Source organism: Miscanthus floridulus, chromosome 8, assembly GCF_019320115.1.
Source record: "Miscanthus floridulus cultivar M001 chromosome 8, ASM1932011v1, whole genome shotgun sequence".
Taxonomy (NCBI): domain Eukaryota; kingdom Viridiplantae; phylum Streptophyta; class Magnoliopsida; order Poales; family Poaceae; genus Miscanthus; species Miscanthus floridulus.
In genome coordinates this window covers 49,673,658-49,692,388 of record NC_089587.1, presented here as the reverse complement: position 1 = coordinate 49,692,388, position 18,731 = coordinate 49,673,658, and the positions used below count along the sequence as shown (strand labels likewise).

The 18,731-nt window shown below is 47.9% G+C and overlaps 2 protein-coding genes across 3 annotated transcripts; one reads left to right on the top strand and one right to left on the bottom strand.

The window, feature by feature from the left end:
* Positions 1-1,190: 1,190 nt before the first annotated feature.
* On the top strand, positions 1,191-10,671 carry LOC136476336 (probable protein phosphatase 2C 44). Of its 2 annotated transcripts, XM_066474128.1 has the most exons (6): positions 1,191-1,484; positions 8,980-9,231; positions 9,377-9,659; positions 9,747-9,901; positions 10,048-10,199; positions 10,294-10,671. In XM_066474128.1, exons 1-5 carry the CDS (start codon positions 1,350-1,352, stop codon positions 10,186-10,188), a joined length of 966 nt encoding a protein of 321 aa, XP_066330225.1. In that variant the 5' UTR covers positions 1,191-1,349; the 3' UTR covers positions 10,189-10,199; positions 10,294-10,671. The 2 variants fall into 2 exon arrangements, with proteins under 2 accessions (XP_066330225.1, XP_066330224.1); XM_066474127.1 differs by having other exon boundaries at positions 1,193-1,484; positions 10,048-10,670.
* Positions 10,672-13,217: 2,546 nt separating this feature from the next.
* Positions 13,218-16,063, bottom strand: LOC136469027 (uncharacterized). The gene is made up of 3 exons (XM_066467377.1): positions 15,983-16,063; positions 14,899-15,638; positions 13,218-14,757 (listed from the first exon to the last, which is right to left on the bottom strand). The coding sequence occupies exons 1-3, from the start codon at positions 16,061-16,063 to the stop codon at positions 13,218-13,220; spliced, it is 2,361 nt and encodes a 786-aa protein (XP_066323474.1).
* Positions 16,064-18,731: the final 2,668 nt, after the last annotated feature.

Below are 18,731 nucleotides of genomic sequence, written 5' to 3'. Positions count from 1 at the left end.
ATAACATGTGGGCATGAAGCATTCTTAGGGACCGTTTGATAGGGCTCCAGATTCTCACAAAAAACGTTTTGGATTCAGATTCTTTACAGAAATGTTTCTGGTGATGAATCGAAATCGCTTTATGAAATCGTTTGGCTGGCAATCTGGATTCCGATTAAAAAATCATTTAAATAAAAATATGTTCAAAAAATTCTAAACTTTTTTGTGGATGGAGAACAACTTAATATAAAAACCATGTAAGTTGTTGCACTAAAAAAGAATTATCTGAAAAAATGAACCAAAAAAAGTAAGATGCAATGAGATGAGAATCTGTGCAATACTAGGCTTCAGCCGTTTCGCATGTGTACATAGAAATGGTGAAACGTTTCGGTTTCAAATCACTTGCTGAAAAAGACCGTTTGGAAGTGACTCTGGTGATTCTCATCAGAAACTGAAACATTTCTCCCATCCAAACAAAGCCTTAGTTGACCGAGACTCGTTAACACCATTGGATTTTATGATAATCTAATAATTAGATTATTTTAAAAAGCCCGAAACAGATATGCAAGACTTTTTCTTTTGTTTGCGTCCCTTCCATCCAATGATATGTGGGGCCGCTCAATATTCTGCCAATAATGTTGATTTTCTGATTGTCTACTGGTCCTCTATCATCATCAATTAGGGATGCAAGGTTGATTACCTGTGAACCTGTAAATAGACTAAATTTTTGGGGGCTACCCGCAAACCCGCAAAAGTTTAGACTATTTGCAGACTTATGGACAACCCACCTTGCATTCCTATCCACAATCCTAAGACTTTTTCAGTTACTGGGATATTTTCTTTCTCCATTGCACATACATATATATATATATATATATATATATATATATATATATATATATATATATCTTGTAGTGTATAATAATAAATAGAAATATGCTTTGTGCCTTTCTGTTGCCTGTAGGCTGTAGGGGTCAAAACACATGACTCATAAAAGATGACCGGCCCTGTTCTACAGCACTATTTTAACCGTACTTTTCAACGAATAAATTGTATTTTTCTCTCATAATAAATCAGGATCAGCGTTAAATTTCAGCGAAACCAACGGCAGGTCGACAAAATTAATTGTTTTGTTGTTGCTCGCGCCGGCCACCAAGCGTGCCCATCCCGTTTACCACCAGGACCTCTGAATGAAGGAGAAAAAAAGAAAGAAATGGGGAAATGAAATTCACGGGAACAAGAGCAAGGCAACCGAGCACGGACGCGTAAAGCCAACAGTGGGGGGACCGGGCGAGCACGAGGAAACCGAGGCGACTGACCCAACCCGTGCTTGCGGCGGCGCTGCGCCTGCGCTGGTGCCAGCCACGGCCATGATCGGCGGCGGGCGGGCGGCGGACAGCCAGCCGGCGTCCTGCTCGTCCTCGTCCTCGCCGTCAGGCCCCTCGACCGGGGCCCCCCGCGTTCACCGCAGCAAGAGGCGGCCCGACATCCTCAACATGCTCATGGTAACTAACGCAAGCTTTTCCTCTGTTATTCCTTTTGCGTCCCCGGCGCCGGCGCCGGCGAGCCCGGCTTGGCTGGCTGGCTGCTCCAGCCCTTGTCGGGGCGTGGACCTTTGACGGACGGGCCTGCTGTTACTGTGCGTCCTGATTGCTAATTTAGGAAAGTAGGTTTTTTGAAAACAATTTTGGATGGTACTGCTAGCTTTCAAAATCGTGGTGGGGTAAATTATCAGCGGGCTCCCAGAGAACGGGGCGTCCAGGAAACGATTTAGTTTGGATTTGATTGCTCCACAGGCGTTGGACGGGAATCAATAGTAGCCTGGTGTCTGGCGATCGATAGTTGATACACGATGCTAGTGGAAGAGGAAGAGGGTTAGATAGTTGATACAGCAAGTGGGGTTTTTGCCCAGGTGTTCAAGTAGCCAGGTAGTACTTAGCATGTCGAGGACTTCCTGCATCTGATGCAGTACTAGCAGTGAACGCTAAGCAGCTGCACGCAGGCCGTCGCACCCCAATAGGAGAGCTTGGTTCAGAAAGCATTTCGTGTGGATTATTCAGTCCCAGGAGTGCTAAATTTTTGTATTTTTTATTGGTTCCAATTCTATACTTTCTGCTACCCAGCAGCGGTTCTGAAGTTGAAACTTGGAATATAACCCTTTCGGTGCTATGCATAGATAGCACCTCACTGAGTATCATATTGGTAAGGGCCTTTGTAGATTTCATTTATTTATGATAGGACGATTGGATTATGATGAATGCCACGAAATGTTAGTTAGGGTTATGATGAATGGCTAAGTATGTAGAGATTAGGGCATCTATGTAGTGATGATCTCCTTGTCAAGTGTTGCCAGTTGTCTACATATGGAACTAGGGTAATGTCCACATGGCCATCTGGATTTAGCCATTTCTCCACTGTCCTTTTTCTTCAGTGTATTGATTATTGAATGAAACTTGTACTCCAGTTGTGTGCTTTCTTTTGGGCGTATCCCTTTGGTCATATCATGAACCTTTAATAAGGTGGACTGCACTAAAAGTTCTTACTATTCTGAAACTTGCAGCTCCCATTTTCCATTTTGCCCAACTATTACCAGACCTACCTTGGTTGATATCTTCGATGATTTGCCTTTCCTGCCTCCTCCATCTAGCTCCTTCTCCAAAACTAGTGATGCAGCAAGCTAAGATGATCTTATTACTTTATTAGTGGCTGAACCACTGCTGGGAGGTCAGAGTAGGGGTACTGGTTGGATAGGACTGGTAGGTGGAGGTTTGCCGCTGGTAGATGGTGATGAGGATATAATGATGAAGATTGTAATTTTGCAGCATGAGAGAAGTGAAGACTTGTATTGGGTGGTGGACTGGTCGGGCTATAATGGTGAAAACAGCAATTTTTCACTTTACAGTGAGGATGGTAGAGTAGTGATAGAGGGAGCCTATGGCGGTGATAGGTGATACGTAGTGGCTACTGGCTAGCTAGAGGTGTTGGAACCAAAGCACAGGTTTGGGGCTGAATTTCTGATTTCATTAGCCTTGCCACAAAACATGGCAGGTTAGGGATACATATAGGGTACCATGCTTGCAACTTAAGAAAGCTACAGCATATTCCAACTACTAAAGTAGATGCTAAAGTAGGATAAGATAGATGATAAGGGTGCTGACACAGGCACCAACTACTCTAGGTAAGCATCCTAAGTAGATAAGCACAAGGCTTATAGCTGTCATTCTCCCCCTAAGTCTTGTGAGGCGCCTTCTAGGGAATTTGAACCATCCCAATCCTGGCGCGAAGCTCCTGGAAGTTGACCCGCCCAAGGGACTTGGTGAGAAGGTCGGCGAGCTGATCCTGGGTGTTGATGTAGCCTGCCTTGATGCTCCCCTCATCCAAGCAGCTCCTAATGAAGTGGTACTTGATTCGGATATGCTTGCTGCGCTCATGGAAGACGGGGTTCTTCGCCAAGGCCAAGGCGGACTTGCTGTCCACCCTGAGCTCCACTGCTTCTGCGTCTCTGCCCAAGAGATCGCTCAGCAGCCGAGCCAACCAGAGAGCTTGAGTCGAAGCGGTTGTGGCAGCGATGTACTCCACCTCGCAACTGGACAGAGCCACCACTTGTTGCTTGACCGACTGCCAGCTGATCAGACACTTGCTGAGGAAGAATAGCGTCCCACTGGTGCTGTTGCTCGTGTCGATGTCGCCGGCGAGGTCGCTGTCGCTGTACCCGATGAAGTGCTTTGCACTCCTCGGGTAGTGCAAGCCGTAGTCGGAGGTGCCCGCGGCGTAGCGGAGGATCCTCTTGACGGCCTGCTCGTGCTCCGTTGTCGGTCGCTGCATGAACCGACTGACGTAGCCAACGGCGAATGCTAGGTTCGGCCACGTGTGGATGAGGTAGCGAAGGCTGCCCACAATGCGTCGGTACTGCGTGGCGTTGACTTCCTTTGTCGTGTTGTCGCGGCTCAGCTTCAGCCTCTCCTCCATGGGGGTGTGGGCTGGGTTGCAGCCAGTGAGCCCGCCCAACTCGACGATGCGCTTGGCGTAGGCGGACTGACGAAGGGAGATGCCAGAGCTGTCCTGGTGGACCTCAATCCCTAGGTAGAAGGAGAGAAGGCCCAAGTCGCTCATCTGGAAGGTGGCCTTCATCTCTTCCTTGAACTCCTCCACCTCGGCCTCCTTGGTGCCGGTGATCACCAAGTTGTCGACATAGACGCCTACCAACAGGGCATTGCCTCCTTTGCCCCGCTGGTAGATTGCAGCCTCGTGAGGACTTTGCTGGAACCCAATTTGCTTGAGGGTGGAGTCCATCTTGGCATTCCAAGCTTGGGGTGCCCGCCGCAAGCAGTACAGGGCCTTGCGCAGGCGAAGAACCTTGTTCTCCTTGCTGGGGATGACGAATCCCGGCGGCTGGTGGACGTAGACCTCTTCCTTCATGTCACCGTTTAGGAAGGCGGACTTGACGTCCATGTGGTGCACACGCCAACCATCCTGGGCCACCAGCACGAGGAGACGAATAGACTCCATCCGCGCGACGGGCGCGAAGGTGTCGTCGAAGTCGACTCCCTCCTGCTGGACGAACCCGCGCGCCACCAGACGCGCCTTGTGCTTGATCACCGCCCCGGCCTCATCCTTCTTGAGCTTGTAGACCCATTTAAGGGTGATGGCGCGGTGGCCGGCAGGAAGATCCGCCAGCTCCCACGTCCGATTCCGCTCGACCACGTCGATCTCCTGTTGCATCGCAGCGTGCCATGCCGCATCTCCCTCCGCCTCAGCGAAGGAGTGAGGCTCGCTGTCCTCGTGCGCCAAGTGCAGCTCCGCCTCGAAGTCGTGCATCGCTAGTCCAGGGATGGGTTGACACCGAAGATGTTGTCCAAGGTGCGGTAGCGCAGAGGCTCGTCGTCGTGGTAGGCATCGACGCGGTCCACGTCGTTGGACAGTGGAGTGGTGAACTCCACCGTGCGCTGCCCGTCACGGACCGAACCTGCTGGTGCCGATCTCGGAGATGTGGGCGCCAGTGCGGGAGAGTGAAGAGCCGGTGTAGGAGAGTGGGGCACCGCCGGTGTAGGAGAGCGGGGTGTAGCCGGTGGTGGAGGACTCGCTGGTGGTGTAGGCGGTGGAGGACTCGTTGGAGCTGATGGCGAGCCGGGTGCCGAGGTGGACGAGCTCGGTGAAGATGAGCTGCTAGCTCCCCCGGCGCCCACGAAGTGGACGTAGTCGACGACGAAGTCGGGGTCGAAGTCGAGCCGTCGTCCACCGCCTTGTCCCAAGCCCAGCCTCGCCCTTCGTCGAACACGACGTCCCGGGAGATGCGGACGTGCTGTGTCGCAGGGTCGAGGATGCGGTAGGCCTTAACGCCCTCCGTGTAGCCGATGAAGACTCCCGGCGTGCTCCGGTCGTCGAGCTTGCCGACGTGGTTGAGCTCCTTGGCGAAGGCGAGACAACTGAAGACGCAGAGGTGGCTCACCACCGGCTTGCGTCCGTGCTAGGCCTCGTACGACGTCTTGCCGTCAAGGGCCTTGGTGGGCGAGCGGTTGAGGAGATGGACGACAGTCATCACCGCCTCCCCCCAGTAGATTGTCAGCATCCCTCTCTGCTTGAGGAGGGCGCAGGCGGTGGCCACCATCGTCTGGTTGCGGCGCTCAACGATGCCGTTCTGCTGCGCGGTGTACGGCGCGGAGAAGTGGCGCTAGATCCCCTCGTCGACGCAGTACGCCGCGAACTCAGTCGCCGTGAACTCGCGCCGTTGTCGGTGCGTAGCACCCGAAGCTTGCAGTTTGATGGTGCTTGGTGGCGTCCGCAGCCGCCGCCTTGGTGTTGAGGAGGACCGCCCACATGTAGCGGGACACGTCGTTGACGAGGAACAGGAAGAAGCGCTAGCCTCTGGGTGTGGCCGGTGTCACGGGGCCGCAGAGGTCGCCGTGCATGAGCTCCAGCTTCTCCTTGGCGTGGAAGCTCGCCTGGCGGGGGAAGGGGAGCCGCCGCTGCTTGGTGGGGACGTATGTGTCGCAAAACTGCTACACTTGCTCGACTCGCGGCATACCCTGCACCATCTCCTTGTTGTCGAGTTGCTTCAGGGCCTCGAAGTTGAGGTGCCCAAAGCGCTTATGCCACCGCCAGGCGTCGTCGTCGCGGCGGGCTGCAAGACACATGGGTTGCGCCACCTGTACGTGAAGAACGTAGAGGCGGTTGGTGCCTCTGTTCACCTTGGCGAGAAGGCGATGATGGCGATCCCAAATGCGCTGGACCCCGTGCTCAATCTCCACGCGCGAGCCGTTCTCATCCAGTTGTCCCAAGCTGAAGATGGAGTTCCTCAGCGCGGGGATGTAGTAGATGGCGGTGAGTAGCCGGTGCTCGCCGGTCTTGGCGGTGAAGACGACGGAGCCGATGCCCTTGATCTCCACAGCGGAGGTGTCCCCGAACTTGACGGAGCCTCGAACGCCGGAGTCGAGCTCGGAGAAGAACTCTCGCCGCCCGGTCATGTGGTGAGTGGCGTCGGTGTCAAGGTACCACCCATCGATCTTGTCGCCGCCAGACCCGTTGCCGAGGAAGACGTGGGCCCGCGGCTCGTCGAGGTGGAGAAGCGCGGCGGCGGCCGGCGCTGGAGAGGAGTGTGGCTTGATGCCCCCGTGTACGAAGAACAGAGCCGGCTCGTCACCCTCTTGCGCTTGCACGACGTGTGCCTGACCGCCGCGCTTCGCCTGTCGACAGTCCTTGGCCCAATGGCCGGTCCTCTCGCAGTTCTTGCAGGTGTCGTCGTGGGTAGCCTTGCGCTTGCCGTTGGTGCCGCCAGGAGTGCCACCGCGCGCCTTGTCCCGCTTGCGCGGTCGACGCTTGCGGCTGCTCGACGAACCTGAAGCCGAAGAACCCGAGGCCTCCCCCTTCTTCCGCTCCTGCTGGCGGGCGAGCCACTACTCCTCGGTGAAGAGAAGCTTGCCACCGATGGTGACCGGCTCTGAGGGAGGCAGCCGCTCGCGGTTGTCGACGGCCTTGAGGCGACTCGTCACCTCCTTGATCGATAGCTCGGAGAAGTCCAGCAGCATCTCGATTGCGATGGCGACTTGCGAGTAGTTCTTGGGGACTACGCGGAGGAACATCTCGACAGCGCTCTCCTCGTCGATGTCGTTGTCGCCGTACCGCGCCAACTGCTACATCAGAGTGTTGAGGCGGAGAGCGAAGTCGTCGACGTCCTCACTCGGCTTGAAGGCTAGGTTCTCCCACTCCTGACGCAGCTTCTGAAGCGTGGACCTGCGGGCGCGGTCGCTGCCGATGCGTGCCGCGGCGATGGTGTCCCAGGCGTCCTTGGCGGCCCGCTTGTTCGCGAGGGAGTGCATCTCCGTCGGAACAGCAGCAAGAAGCGCCTCCAGTGCCCGTCGATCCTCGTCGAAGCCGGCGTCGCCGTACCGTACCGCGTCCCACATGCGCCGCACCTGCATCTTCACCTTCATCACCATGGACCACTCGGTGCAGTTGGTCTTGGTGAGCATGGGCCATCCGCCGCCGGCGTGCTTGACGATGGTCTGTACGACGGGAGGGGAGCCAGGCCGACCACAGCGACCTCGACGCCGGTCCGGGGAAGGGGAGGCGCGCTGCCTGTGAGGGCTCCGCGCGCTAGCGTCCCGTCCGCCCTGCTCGTCATCCAGGTTGCGTCTGCCGCGGCTGCGTGCGTCGAGGCCGTGTCCGCCAAGGTTCCGCTCGAAGTCGTGCAAGCCCCGCTCGTGCACCGCGCGCTCCCCGGCCAGTGCACGGTCGACTCACGGATCCCGCCAGTGGTCGCGCTCGGCGTCGCGTCCGTGTCCGCCCAGGTCCCACGCGCGTCCGTGTCCGTCGAAATCGTCCGCGTCCGCATCGCGTGCCCGGTGGTCCCGTATCTGCTCCGCGTCATGTCCCGCGTCCGCACCGCGCAGCTGCTCCCCGCCGAGGCCGCCTGTCACTCCCGCGCGCAGGGCAGCGGCCTCCGCTGCCGCCGCTTGAGCCGCAGCAGCCACGACCGCGGCGTCCTCGGCGGCCCGTGCTGCTGCCAGCTCGACGGCAGCCAGCTACTGCGCCCGAGCAGCCGCGGCCACCCGCTCCTCCGCGTCCCGCTCCCGCTGTTCCGCCGCGTCCAGCGTGGCCGCAGCAGTCGGGGACAACCTGCTCCGCCCGCTCGAAGTGGTGGAGCCATGGGAAGAGTGGGAAGAAGAACGATTGGACCGGTTGGACATGGCTGCGAATTGAGGATTGGTAAAGGGGAAAACCCCAGGTAAAGCTAGGCTCTAGATACCATTTGTTGGAACCAAAGCACAGGTTTGGGGCTGAATTTCTGATTTCATTAGCCTTGCCACAAACCATGGCAGGTTGGGGATACATATAGGGTACCTTGCTTGCAACTTAAGAAAGCTACAGCATATTCCAACTACTAAAGTAGATGCTAAAGTAGGATAAGATAGATGATAAGGGTGCTGACACAGGCACCAACTACTCTAGGTAAGCATCCTAAGTAGATAAGCACAAGACTTATAGCTGTCAAGAGGAACGATAGCAAAGAGGTGAGGCGACTTTGGGCTCTGAACTGCCGACTAAGTGGAGTTTAGGGATAATTCTTTGCACGCCTTCACTAAACATGCAATGCTACTTATAATGAGCCAGACTCCCAATAAATTGTGCTAACAAACTGGAAACAGAAAAATAATCCTCCAACTGAATAGCAAACAAACCAAATGACTAACAAACTGAGGAAGGAACGGCCTGGTTCTGGCCACGCCTTGTGTTTGTGCTCTTGCTTCTTCTTCCCCCCAAAAAAGCGTTCACAACATAGGTGGCACAACCATTAGCATTTCAAATACGAATTAGAATAGTCAGTTTCATCAAGTTTTTTTGACATTGTAAACTTCATTGTATAATAACCTTTGATAATTTTGATTGAATATCCTTTTCTTTTGTTCTGTCAATGCTTTAACAAGTGCTAGTGCTTTTAAGTTTTAACTATATCTATTGTTGTAACTATTTTTTTCTTCCATTTCTATATGTACTGTAAAGAGTGCAGCATGTCTCAGTTCATCATCTTCTGATACTGGAAAAGGACAAAGCAAGTTGTCAAGCAACAAAGTAACACACGGATTTCACTTAGTGGAAGGAAGATCTGGCCATGATATGGAAGACTACCATGTAGCAGAGTATAGATATGAAAATGATCACGAACTTGGTCTTTTTGCCATTTATGATGGACATTTGGGAGATAGCGTGGCCAGTTATTTGAAAGCTAATCTTTTTGACAACATACTGAAAGAGGTAAGCTTTACATTTGTTCTATACTTTCTGTGTAAAACATGAGATGTACTCCATCTACAAATGAAGCTTCATTTTAGTGGAATCTCAATTTATGTTATTTCCTCTACAAAGATGCTCATCCCGTTCCCTTTTATGGTGTTTGCAGCCTCTATTTTGGTCAGACCCTCAAGAAGCAATTAAAAATGCATACAGCTCTACAAACAAATATATTCTGGAAAATACTAAGCAACTTGGACCAGGGGGTTCAACAGCAGTCACTGCTATTGTAGTTGATGGTACAGATATGTGGATTGCAAATATAGGTGATTCAAGAGCTGTTGTGTGTGAAAGAGGTACTGCCAGTCAGCTTACTGTTGATCACGAACCCCATACCACTAATGAACGGAAGAGGATCGAAAAACAAGGTGGTTTTGTCTCTACATTCCCCGGTAAGCATCTAGTTGCCTAACTCTCACGTCATTGTTCTATCCAATCACCATGTAAATCGTCTCAATACATTTTCTAGTTGCTGATAGGTGATGTTCCTCGTGTAAATGGCCAACTTGCGGTTGCAAGAGCATTTGGCGATCAGAGCCTCAAGGCTCACTTGAGCTCAGAACCTGATGTTAAGCATATAAAGATAAACTCAAGCATAGAATTTGTCATACTTGCCAGTGACGGGTTATGGAAGGTATGCATTTTCCTTGCGTATTTCACTTAACGTTGTCACCTTCCCTATATAGTTCAAGATTTCAATATCCAATCAGAATCATTTTCTCCTAATTATTTCTTTTCTCCTTGTTTATATTCACTCTCCTTGCTGTGTTCTCGGTGAAGGTAGTGAAAAACCAAGAAGCTGTTGATCTGGTGAAGTCAACCAAGGACCCGCAAACAGCAGCGAAGCGGTTGACATCTGAGGCTCTAGGGAGGATGAGCAAGGACGATATCTCATGCATCGTCATCCGTTTTCGATGCTGACTGACTCTTGTGTATTCCAGCTCATCCATTGGACCTTTCGCCTTAAGCTGCCTCTGCATCAGCAGTATTGTTTTTTTCTCCATACCTGATCTGTGTACATTGCAGTTGGTAGCGTCTGGATGTGTTACAGCCCAGGATCAGATTGGTGATTGGACTGGACAGGTTCTTGACCAAAGAAAACAAGAATGCTGGGTGTTCATTTTTTTTTCTGTGCATATATACAAGTTAGAAGCAAATATTTACCGTCGGACCGGAGACAAGAAAAATAATATACCGCCTAAAGATGCAAAGATGGTACAGATTATGTAAGCTTATAGACATGTAGTAGCTGGATTATGGCTTTTAGTGACTCGCGTGTGTGTGTGTGGTGTGGTGAGAATTCTTGTGTGCTTATGTGCATTTAAGATACCGTTCCGTTGCCATTCACGTACGGAACCAGCAATATGCTTTGAACGGGATCAACATCAAATAACATTTTCCTCTCCTTTATTAAATGGAGAGCCTAGCGCCCGCGTCTTCTGCCCATTTGTTTTCAATAATGATACCCTTAAGGCTTTTATGGATGTAGCTTTGTGCTCCACGCCTGCAGCCTACCCATCTTGGATGTAGTTTTGTGCTCCGCTTCGCCTTGTGATCCATGACTGTTGCCCGCCCATGCTTATAGCTTCGTGCTCCATGCCTGTTGCCATATTCATGGATATAGCTTTGTGCTTTGTGCTCTGCCTGCTGCTGCGCCCGCTTCGCTTCCCGCGCGCACATTTGCAACATAAAGCATTTGCTGCAACATACATCCGAAACAGATGAAACATTTGCAACACATGTGTATGGGCACTTCAACATATACAACATCCAGATAAAATACTTGCAACATATGTTTAAAGCAGCTGAAACATTTGAAACATACACTTGCAACATACGTGTATAGCTAGTCCAACATATGCAACATCTAGATAAAATATTTGCAACATACGTTTGAAACACCTGAAATATTTCAAACATACACTTGCAACATACGTGTATAGTCATTACAACATATGCAACACCGGATCTACTTTTGCAATATCAAAATAAAACCTATGCAACATACATCTGAAACGCATAAAACATACAGTTGCAACATGTGCTCATCTACTTGCTGCCCACTAATGGACGCTCGTTGACGCGGAGCTTGATGTCGGCATGGAGTTCGATGCCAACGGCGGGGAGGGCGAACCTCGGCTGTGCGTAGCGCGAGTCCAGGCGGGAGGGGCGCGAGGTGCGGCGGAGCACAGCGCGAGACGCGAGGCGTAAGCGGCGCACGGCGCGAGGCACGAGGCACAAGCGCGGGCAGGGCACGCGAGGCATGAGGCGCAGGGCGCGCGAGGCGTGGGGGTAGGCGGGTCAGTCCCATCTGGTCAGACGGACACTCGGTAGAGAGCATTTCCGTTTATTAAAAGAACTTTATGAGAAATAGCATTCTCCCCTCGCGTATCCAGGTGGCAACAGAAAGCTGGATAGCAGGATTGAAGGTTTCCTTTTAGGTCAAAGTTGGATGGTTTTATAGCATGCAGCCACCGTCATCGGCGTCCCATGTGCCTTGAAGCTTGCTCTCTAAATTTAGGGAGTCCATCTAAAACTTGTTATCTAAATTATCATTTAGAGTCATTTGCATAAAACTCTGTAACATCTTTTTTTATATTTTGTGCGCACTTTAGATAGTCATTCTCACTTTCTATCTTAATCATTTATTTATTTATTTTTAATCTCTAACAGCTTTTTTATATCATGTGTGCACTCTAGGGAGTCAATCTCGCTTTCTTTTTTCGAGAACACGAAATAAAGAATGGTTGTATTTAGATATAACCAATTAAAGAAATTGTTCGAGGACATTTTTATCCCTAGGCCCCGTTCGACTTGCTGAAACTTGGCTAAAAAATATTGTTCTAGCTAAAATATTGTGAGAGAAAAATACTATTCCGTCTAAAAAAAGAAGCCGAACAAGTCGAATTTAAGGTAAGCTGAACGGAGCCTAGGATGCCTCTTGAGTTGCTCTAAATACATCTATTGTTGACTTATTGTTGTTAAGGGTACCAGCTCTGTTCGAGCAATGGAAATTTATATTTCCCCTCAAAAAAAAAGATGCTTTAAAAATTGGTAGAATGAAGCCTATACCGCATCTGTACGTGGCGGGGGTATTCTGTTTGGCCAGAGCGTTCGGGTTTACCAGTGGATGCACAGGAGCAAATGAGAGTGGACAAATGGGACACTTGGTACTTGCGCATGGCTGAAATCGCAGGGATCCCGATGGACCAATGATTTCGTTCCCTCCATTTCTTCTTTAGCCAAGCCAGGATTTGGCTGTTTTAGATATTGACAAAATCTATAAAACATGAGTTAGTGTACTATTGCTAACTGTACTTATAATTAGAAAATAGTATTATACATTTATTTTAATTGAAAATCATTTCTCGAGGTGTCGAGTAATTCATATTTCTCTATGCTATACTTCCTCCAAAATACTTGATGTTCTGTGATTCAAAAATGTCCCCAAATAATTGATGTTCTGGTTTTGGGTATTGGACATGTACTATCTCTGCATGCCGCCATGCAACACACTTTGATTAGAAAACTTAACCGTGACAACCCTCCTTTTAAGAAAATCTAGAAATCCTAGAACATCAAGTTTTTTAGACCGAGGGTGTACTATTCATGACAAGTGACATGGATCAGTGGGCATATTAGAACTTCGTATGAGCCAAAGGTGGAGCACAATCTCCTGAGGCAACGTGCGGGGTGGCTCGTTCAGGGTTTGCCTTGGCCTCAACGCTGGTGGTGGCCACGACTCCCGTCCAGGGCCGTCCCACAAATTTTATGGGCCCTTGGGCCAGTAAGACACTAAGGGCCCGATAATGTAATATTTGAGTAGGACGATTAAAGTATATAACTTGTAGCATATATTTAATTCTTTTTGAAAAGGTAACAGTACATCAAAGAAGATAAAAAAACGACAAAATAACTATGATGGTTACCTCAAATAAAACTACGGTGCTTCAGTGCTTTTTAAAAAAGCGTCTTCGGACATTTCTTGATGCAAAATCTTCAAGAACACTTTCAAGATCAATTGTATCTAAAATATCCTTCTCAATGCTGCACATAGCCAAGCCATTTAATCTTTCTTGTAGCATAGTTGACCTCAAACATTTTTTCAGTAGCTTCAATTTGGAGAAGCTTCTTTCAGCTGATGCTACTGTCACTGGAATAGTTAACAGAATCCGATATGCAATAGAGGCATTTGGATAGCAATCTGCAACTTTAACAAAGTGAAGAATCTCAGATGCTGACATCAACTGATCTGGCAAAGTTACTTGCAACACTTTCAACTCAGAGAACAAATCATCTAACTCAACATCAGACTTGTTGTCATGAGAAAAAGTATTGACAAAAGTTGTGCAACAGTCTCGTAGATCACTATGATCTAAGGACTTTAGATTTTCCGAATTCAATAAGAAACCAAATATTTTCTCAAATTCCTTTAGCTGATCAAATCGACTAGTCAATGAAACAATTGCATAATCAACAATAACTAGGAAGTAGTCATCATTGAAGTCATCTATAGCTGACCGTTGTAATTCTTCAGTTTCATCATCTTGTTCATTAAATTGCTTCTTCCTTTTACCTTTATGTTTTGTAGAAAATGTTGGCTCCACATCCAAACTAGATGCAATGGATTTTGCAGTCTCAATACTTGCACTTAAGCCTGTGTCTCTATACTTCTTAAAATATGATATGACCCCTTCTATCTGTTTCAAAGTACTATCCAAGCACATAATTGGAGACTGCAACTTTTTGCTCACCATGTTGATAACAGATAAAATATCTTCCCAAATAACCATACCAACTAAAAATTCAAAATTCTCAATAGTGGTTACCAATGATCCAGTTTCACTCACCGATTTTGGGTCCTCGATACAAGTTCTTTCCACCTCCTTCAGAGCTGATCTTATTTGAGAAGCTTGATACCTGATAGGTTGCACACTCTTTATTCGACTCTCCCAACGAGTATCAGACAAGGGTTTGACAGTGAACCTCTCAATATGATCGGTCAAAATTTTCCACTTTTTAGTAGATCGTGCAAACAATGCATATATCCGTTGTATGAAAGCAAAAAAAGTAATAGCTTTTCTACAGGATTTTGCCATATCACAAAGAACAAGGTTCAGACTATGATATGCACATGGCATATACAATGCTCTTGGATTAATTTCAAGCACACGTGCCTGCACACCTTGATGTTTTCCCTTCATATTGGAACCATTATCATACCCTTGACCTCTCACATCATCAATGTTCAAATCAAGAGACTGCAATGCATCCAACAATACATTAAAAAGCCCCAATCCTGATGTGTCATCAACCTTTAAGAACTCTAGAAAAAATTCCTCTACTCTTGGAATGGCACTTGACATATTAACACACCGCACAATTAGTGTCATTTGTTCTTCATGACTCACATCTAGGGTACAATCCAAGATAACAGAGAAGTACTTGGCATCTTTTATGATCTTTAAGATATGTTTTTTCACAGCATCAGCAAGCATAGCAATTAACTCATTCTGTATCCTAGGGCCAAGATAATGATGATAGATTTCATTATTTTGAATGTGCCTAATATGTTCTTGCATGACAGGATCAAATTCAGCAATCATTTCCACTGTGGCCAGAAAATTACCATTATTTGATTGATAAAGTTTTGCATTTGTTCCTCGGAAGGCAAGATTTTGTTTAGCAAGAAACTTCACAGCAGAAACTATTCTTACCAAAACTTGTCTCCAACGCTCCTTCTCTTTTGCAATTTCCCGCTGTATTTCATCCTCAGTTGTTTTATTTTTGCTCAATCTAATCCGAAGATCATTCCATGTATTCATGTTTGTCAGATGCTCCACACTGTTCTCATGTTGTTTTAGTTTCTCACTCAAATGCTTCCAATCCCTCACTCCATCATTTGCTAACAAAGAATTGTTCTGATTTGATTTGAATAGCTTGCAACAAAAACAAAAGACCTTGTCCACATGTTTACAGTAAACCAGCCACTTCCTGTCAACAACCTCTCCATTAGTTAACTTTCTGGAGTAGTAAGCATATGAAAAACACCTATTACTGGGATCACTAGGAAATTGTAAATCCATCTCTCTCACAGGCCCTTTCTCAATTAAGATATCTCTTTTGATATTGTTAAGATTTTCCCATGTCCTAGGATCAAAGATAGTCAACATTGATTGTTCATCAATATATAAATTTTCTGTATCATCCGAAGGCTGCAAATTTTTACCTGATCCCAAAATGTCCTCATTAGCATCAGCTTGCGCATCTAAATTTTCCTCCCCTGCAGCACCTTCATTAGCATCAGCTTGCACATCTAAATTTTCCTCCCCTGTACCACCTTCATTGGCATCAGCTTGTGCATCTAAAATCTACTCGTCTGTACCACCATCATTGCCATCAGCTTGTGCAATTATTGGTTGATCATGTTCCTGCCCCTAATCTTGACTGACTTCGGCATTTCTTGATGTTGGAAAAAACCTATGCAACGCACCCTTTTGCGATTCTCTGGATTGAAGTTCTTGTTTTCTTTCTTTCCTTTTTTGAGCACCGGACTTATGTTTCTTTGGCAACATCTAACATGATAAAAAAAATATTGAATTACAAATCAAATCCCTGAAGCCTAGCCCTATCCCCATAAGAAGGTATTGATCTGTACACTAAAGTACTACTGAACTGTAATCAAATTGATTTGTTTATTTAAGAGGCCTGATACCTTTGCCGACTTGCCGTTGCCGTGAAGATGGACGCCGCACCGCAGGCCACGCCGGAGGGACGTCCGAGACTCCGAGCTCATCGCGGCGCTCGCTGAGGGACGCCTCGGCGCTTCGGCGGCGCGGGGCTGGAAGTGCTCGAGCCAGACGTGCCCCAGACGTTGATGGGCTGATGGCGCTCGTCGTCCTGGTAGTCTGGCACGTATTACTCAGGCCCTGGTATTACATATATACTTATACAGGAACATGGGCCTGATGTCCTCAGGCTTGTAGCACACTAGCATGCAAACTCGACGAGGTACACCGGACGGGGCCGCTTAAAGTAGTAGACAATGAGCACCAGCAACGCATCAACGCCTGGGGCACGTCTGGAGCCAGGCAGTCATGGGCCCCCAGCCTCATGGGCCCATGGGCATCGCATAGGTAGCCCCCCCATAGGACAGGCCTGCTCCCGTCCCCCTTTCCCACACCTCCCTCTCTCAGTATGCAACCTCTCTGCTCGAGGTGTGAAGTAGAAGCAAGCAGCTAGTGCTGATACGATCGTATACGATCGTGGATTATTACTGTTGACTGGTTTGGTGTGAGAGAAAAATATTATTCTGACTGAAAATTTACGATCGTTTACGACCAAACGAACAGGCTGAAGGTTGGGTGCGTTGACTTGAGGTGATGTGAGGACGGGAGTTGAGGTGACGTGAGGACCCTCAGGTGGATTCAGGGTTTGGAGATGATGATTCAGTCGATGGTTCATCATTATTTACTATTTATTGCAACCCACAACCTAAATAATAGGATGGTCGGATCCTTAGATATAGGCCACTTAGGGCGTGTTTGCGCACCTGGACCAGCATGGCCTAGCCAGCCCAAACGGACCAGGCGTGGGCAGGCCTGCCCCAACTGCTGCAACGCAGCTTGTTTGCGCACCTTACCGATTCAGCTCGACCCAGGCGAGCTGGTGTTTGTGACCCAATACTCAGCTGGGCTCAAACGCCAACCGCCACCAACTGCCGAGCACAGATTGTGTTTGCCAGCTGATGTGCTCGACCTGGCCCAAAGAGAAGGAAGAACAACATGATCAATAGAGAAGCAAACACTTTAAATGAAAATGTACAAAAGACATAGGCCTCAGACTAATTCCATTTAATCAACACATACATTGCCGGCTACATTGCATAATCAAAGAAGCAAATTAAGAACAGTAGCAGAATTAAGTAGTTTGGCAAGCCGAGAAGGGCAACAAGTTAACAGAAAAGAGAGTACATGAATCAAAGTGACATGTAGCCAGCTAATGTAGTCATCCTATTGTGTCATCATCGGCCTAATTAAAACAACAGCTGTGGCACATGAACAACTTGAGTGACAGACCAACTACAACCATAAACAAGATCAAGATGACAACATTTTTGCAACAGCCTTGCAGCCCAGGTGAATGAGGATAGATTTCAGAACCTTGAGCTGTCACCAGTTCATGGGATGCTGATGCATCCCCATGAGGGGCATCAATTGGTAACAGCAAGGGTTCTTGAGGTACCCTTGCATTAAAATCTCTAAGAGCATTATCATAGTTGTTGTACTTCTGATAGATAGCCCCTTCTTCCCTAAACACTTGCTTAGCACACTCATACCATATAAAATAAATCACAGGTTTCTTCCCTTCAAAGACCACATAGCAAGGAGGCATTCTCTGAAACCAACCAAATGTAGAACATGTAAGTGGTCTGAATGACATGCCTCAGTCGACCATTCAGTTTGAATGATGGTGAACATCATCGGCTACTTGATAAAAAAAATTAGCCTCAGCTTAGTAGTTTGGTGGTTTTTTTCCTTGTTTAGTCATTGGTGGCTACCAAGAATTGTAAGAACCAAATAAAGAGGTAAATAAACAACAGTTGCACTCACTGCCATATAGACCTTTTGATCAGTTGCACTCACTACCATCAGCCATCACAAGAGGATGTTGTTGCTATGGAGTACAACTGAGCATAAGTGTAGAATGGAAGGATAGGCAAATAAAGAACAAAGCACAACAACAAAACCATCAAAACAAGAATAAGGTAGCCATCTCATGTTTGTTTTATGCATCATATGCCTTTAAATCCCACAGTTACCACCAGGGCAAAAACAACACAAATAGGCAACTAGTTATCAAATAAAAAGTAGCCAACAGAGGCTACAAATAAGTTTCTTACAATACCAAGTTCAGCCCAACAGCCAAGGGCTCAAATGCACCTAGCAGCAGCACTAGCACTAGCTACAACAGGGGGCAGAACCACCATTGATGAGCTGCTCCATCACTGAAGTACCAGCAACAAACCCACCCTCAAATGCACCTAAATCCATCCTAGGACTGGCATGTAATGAAATCAACAACAGAATTAGTCAAGAACAGACTAATAACAATATTAACAGTTGTATGAATAAACAACAGACTGATAGATCATGAAGAACAGAATGATTCAAGAACAGACTGACAGTAAGATTAACAACGACATAATGAATGAAGCATAAAATTGGTCTCAGCTTTGTCCACCAAATTATTACATCCCCATAACACACACATGAGTTCCATAGTAGGGTACAGAAGCTAAATTCAAGAACATATTACATCAAATAGTGTTTGTTCCCCTCCCTTCCCACATAGAATTGCAAATGGCATCCCTTATTTCAGCCATGTCAACAGAGTCTTGGTCCAGATGGGCTGGGGACAGGTCGGTTGGATCAGCAGAAGTAGTAAAACCTTCCTCATCAGGC

Bases quoted from the DNA above. Each gene is read 5' to 3' on its own strand.
- LOC136476336 (XM_066474128.1), top strand. From the start codon at position 1,350: ATGATCGGCGGCGGGCGGGCGGCGGACAGCCAGCCGGCGTCCTGCTCG. The intron at 9,660-9,746 runs GTAAGCATCTAG...AGTTGCTGATAG, and splicing joins TTTTGTCTCTACATTCCCCG to GTGATGTTCCTCGTGTAAAT. The intron at 9,902-10,047 runs GTATGCATTTTC...TTCTCGGTGAAG, and splicing joins CCAGTGACGGGTTATGGAAG to GTAGTGAAAAACCAAGAAGC.
- LOC136469027 (XM_066467377.1), bottom strand. From the start codon at position 16,063: ATGAGCTCGGAGTCTCGGACGTCCCTCCGGCGTGGCCTGCGGTGCGGC. The intron at 15,639-15,982 runs GTATCAGGCCTC...ACAGACGAGTAG, and splicing joins GCAACGGCAAGTCGGCAAAG to ATTTTAGATGCACAAGCTGA. The intron at 14,758-14,898 runs TGGTAATTTTCT...TGCTATGCTTGC, and splicing joins AAACTTTATCAATCAAATAA to TGATGCTGTGAAAAAACATA.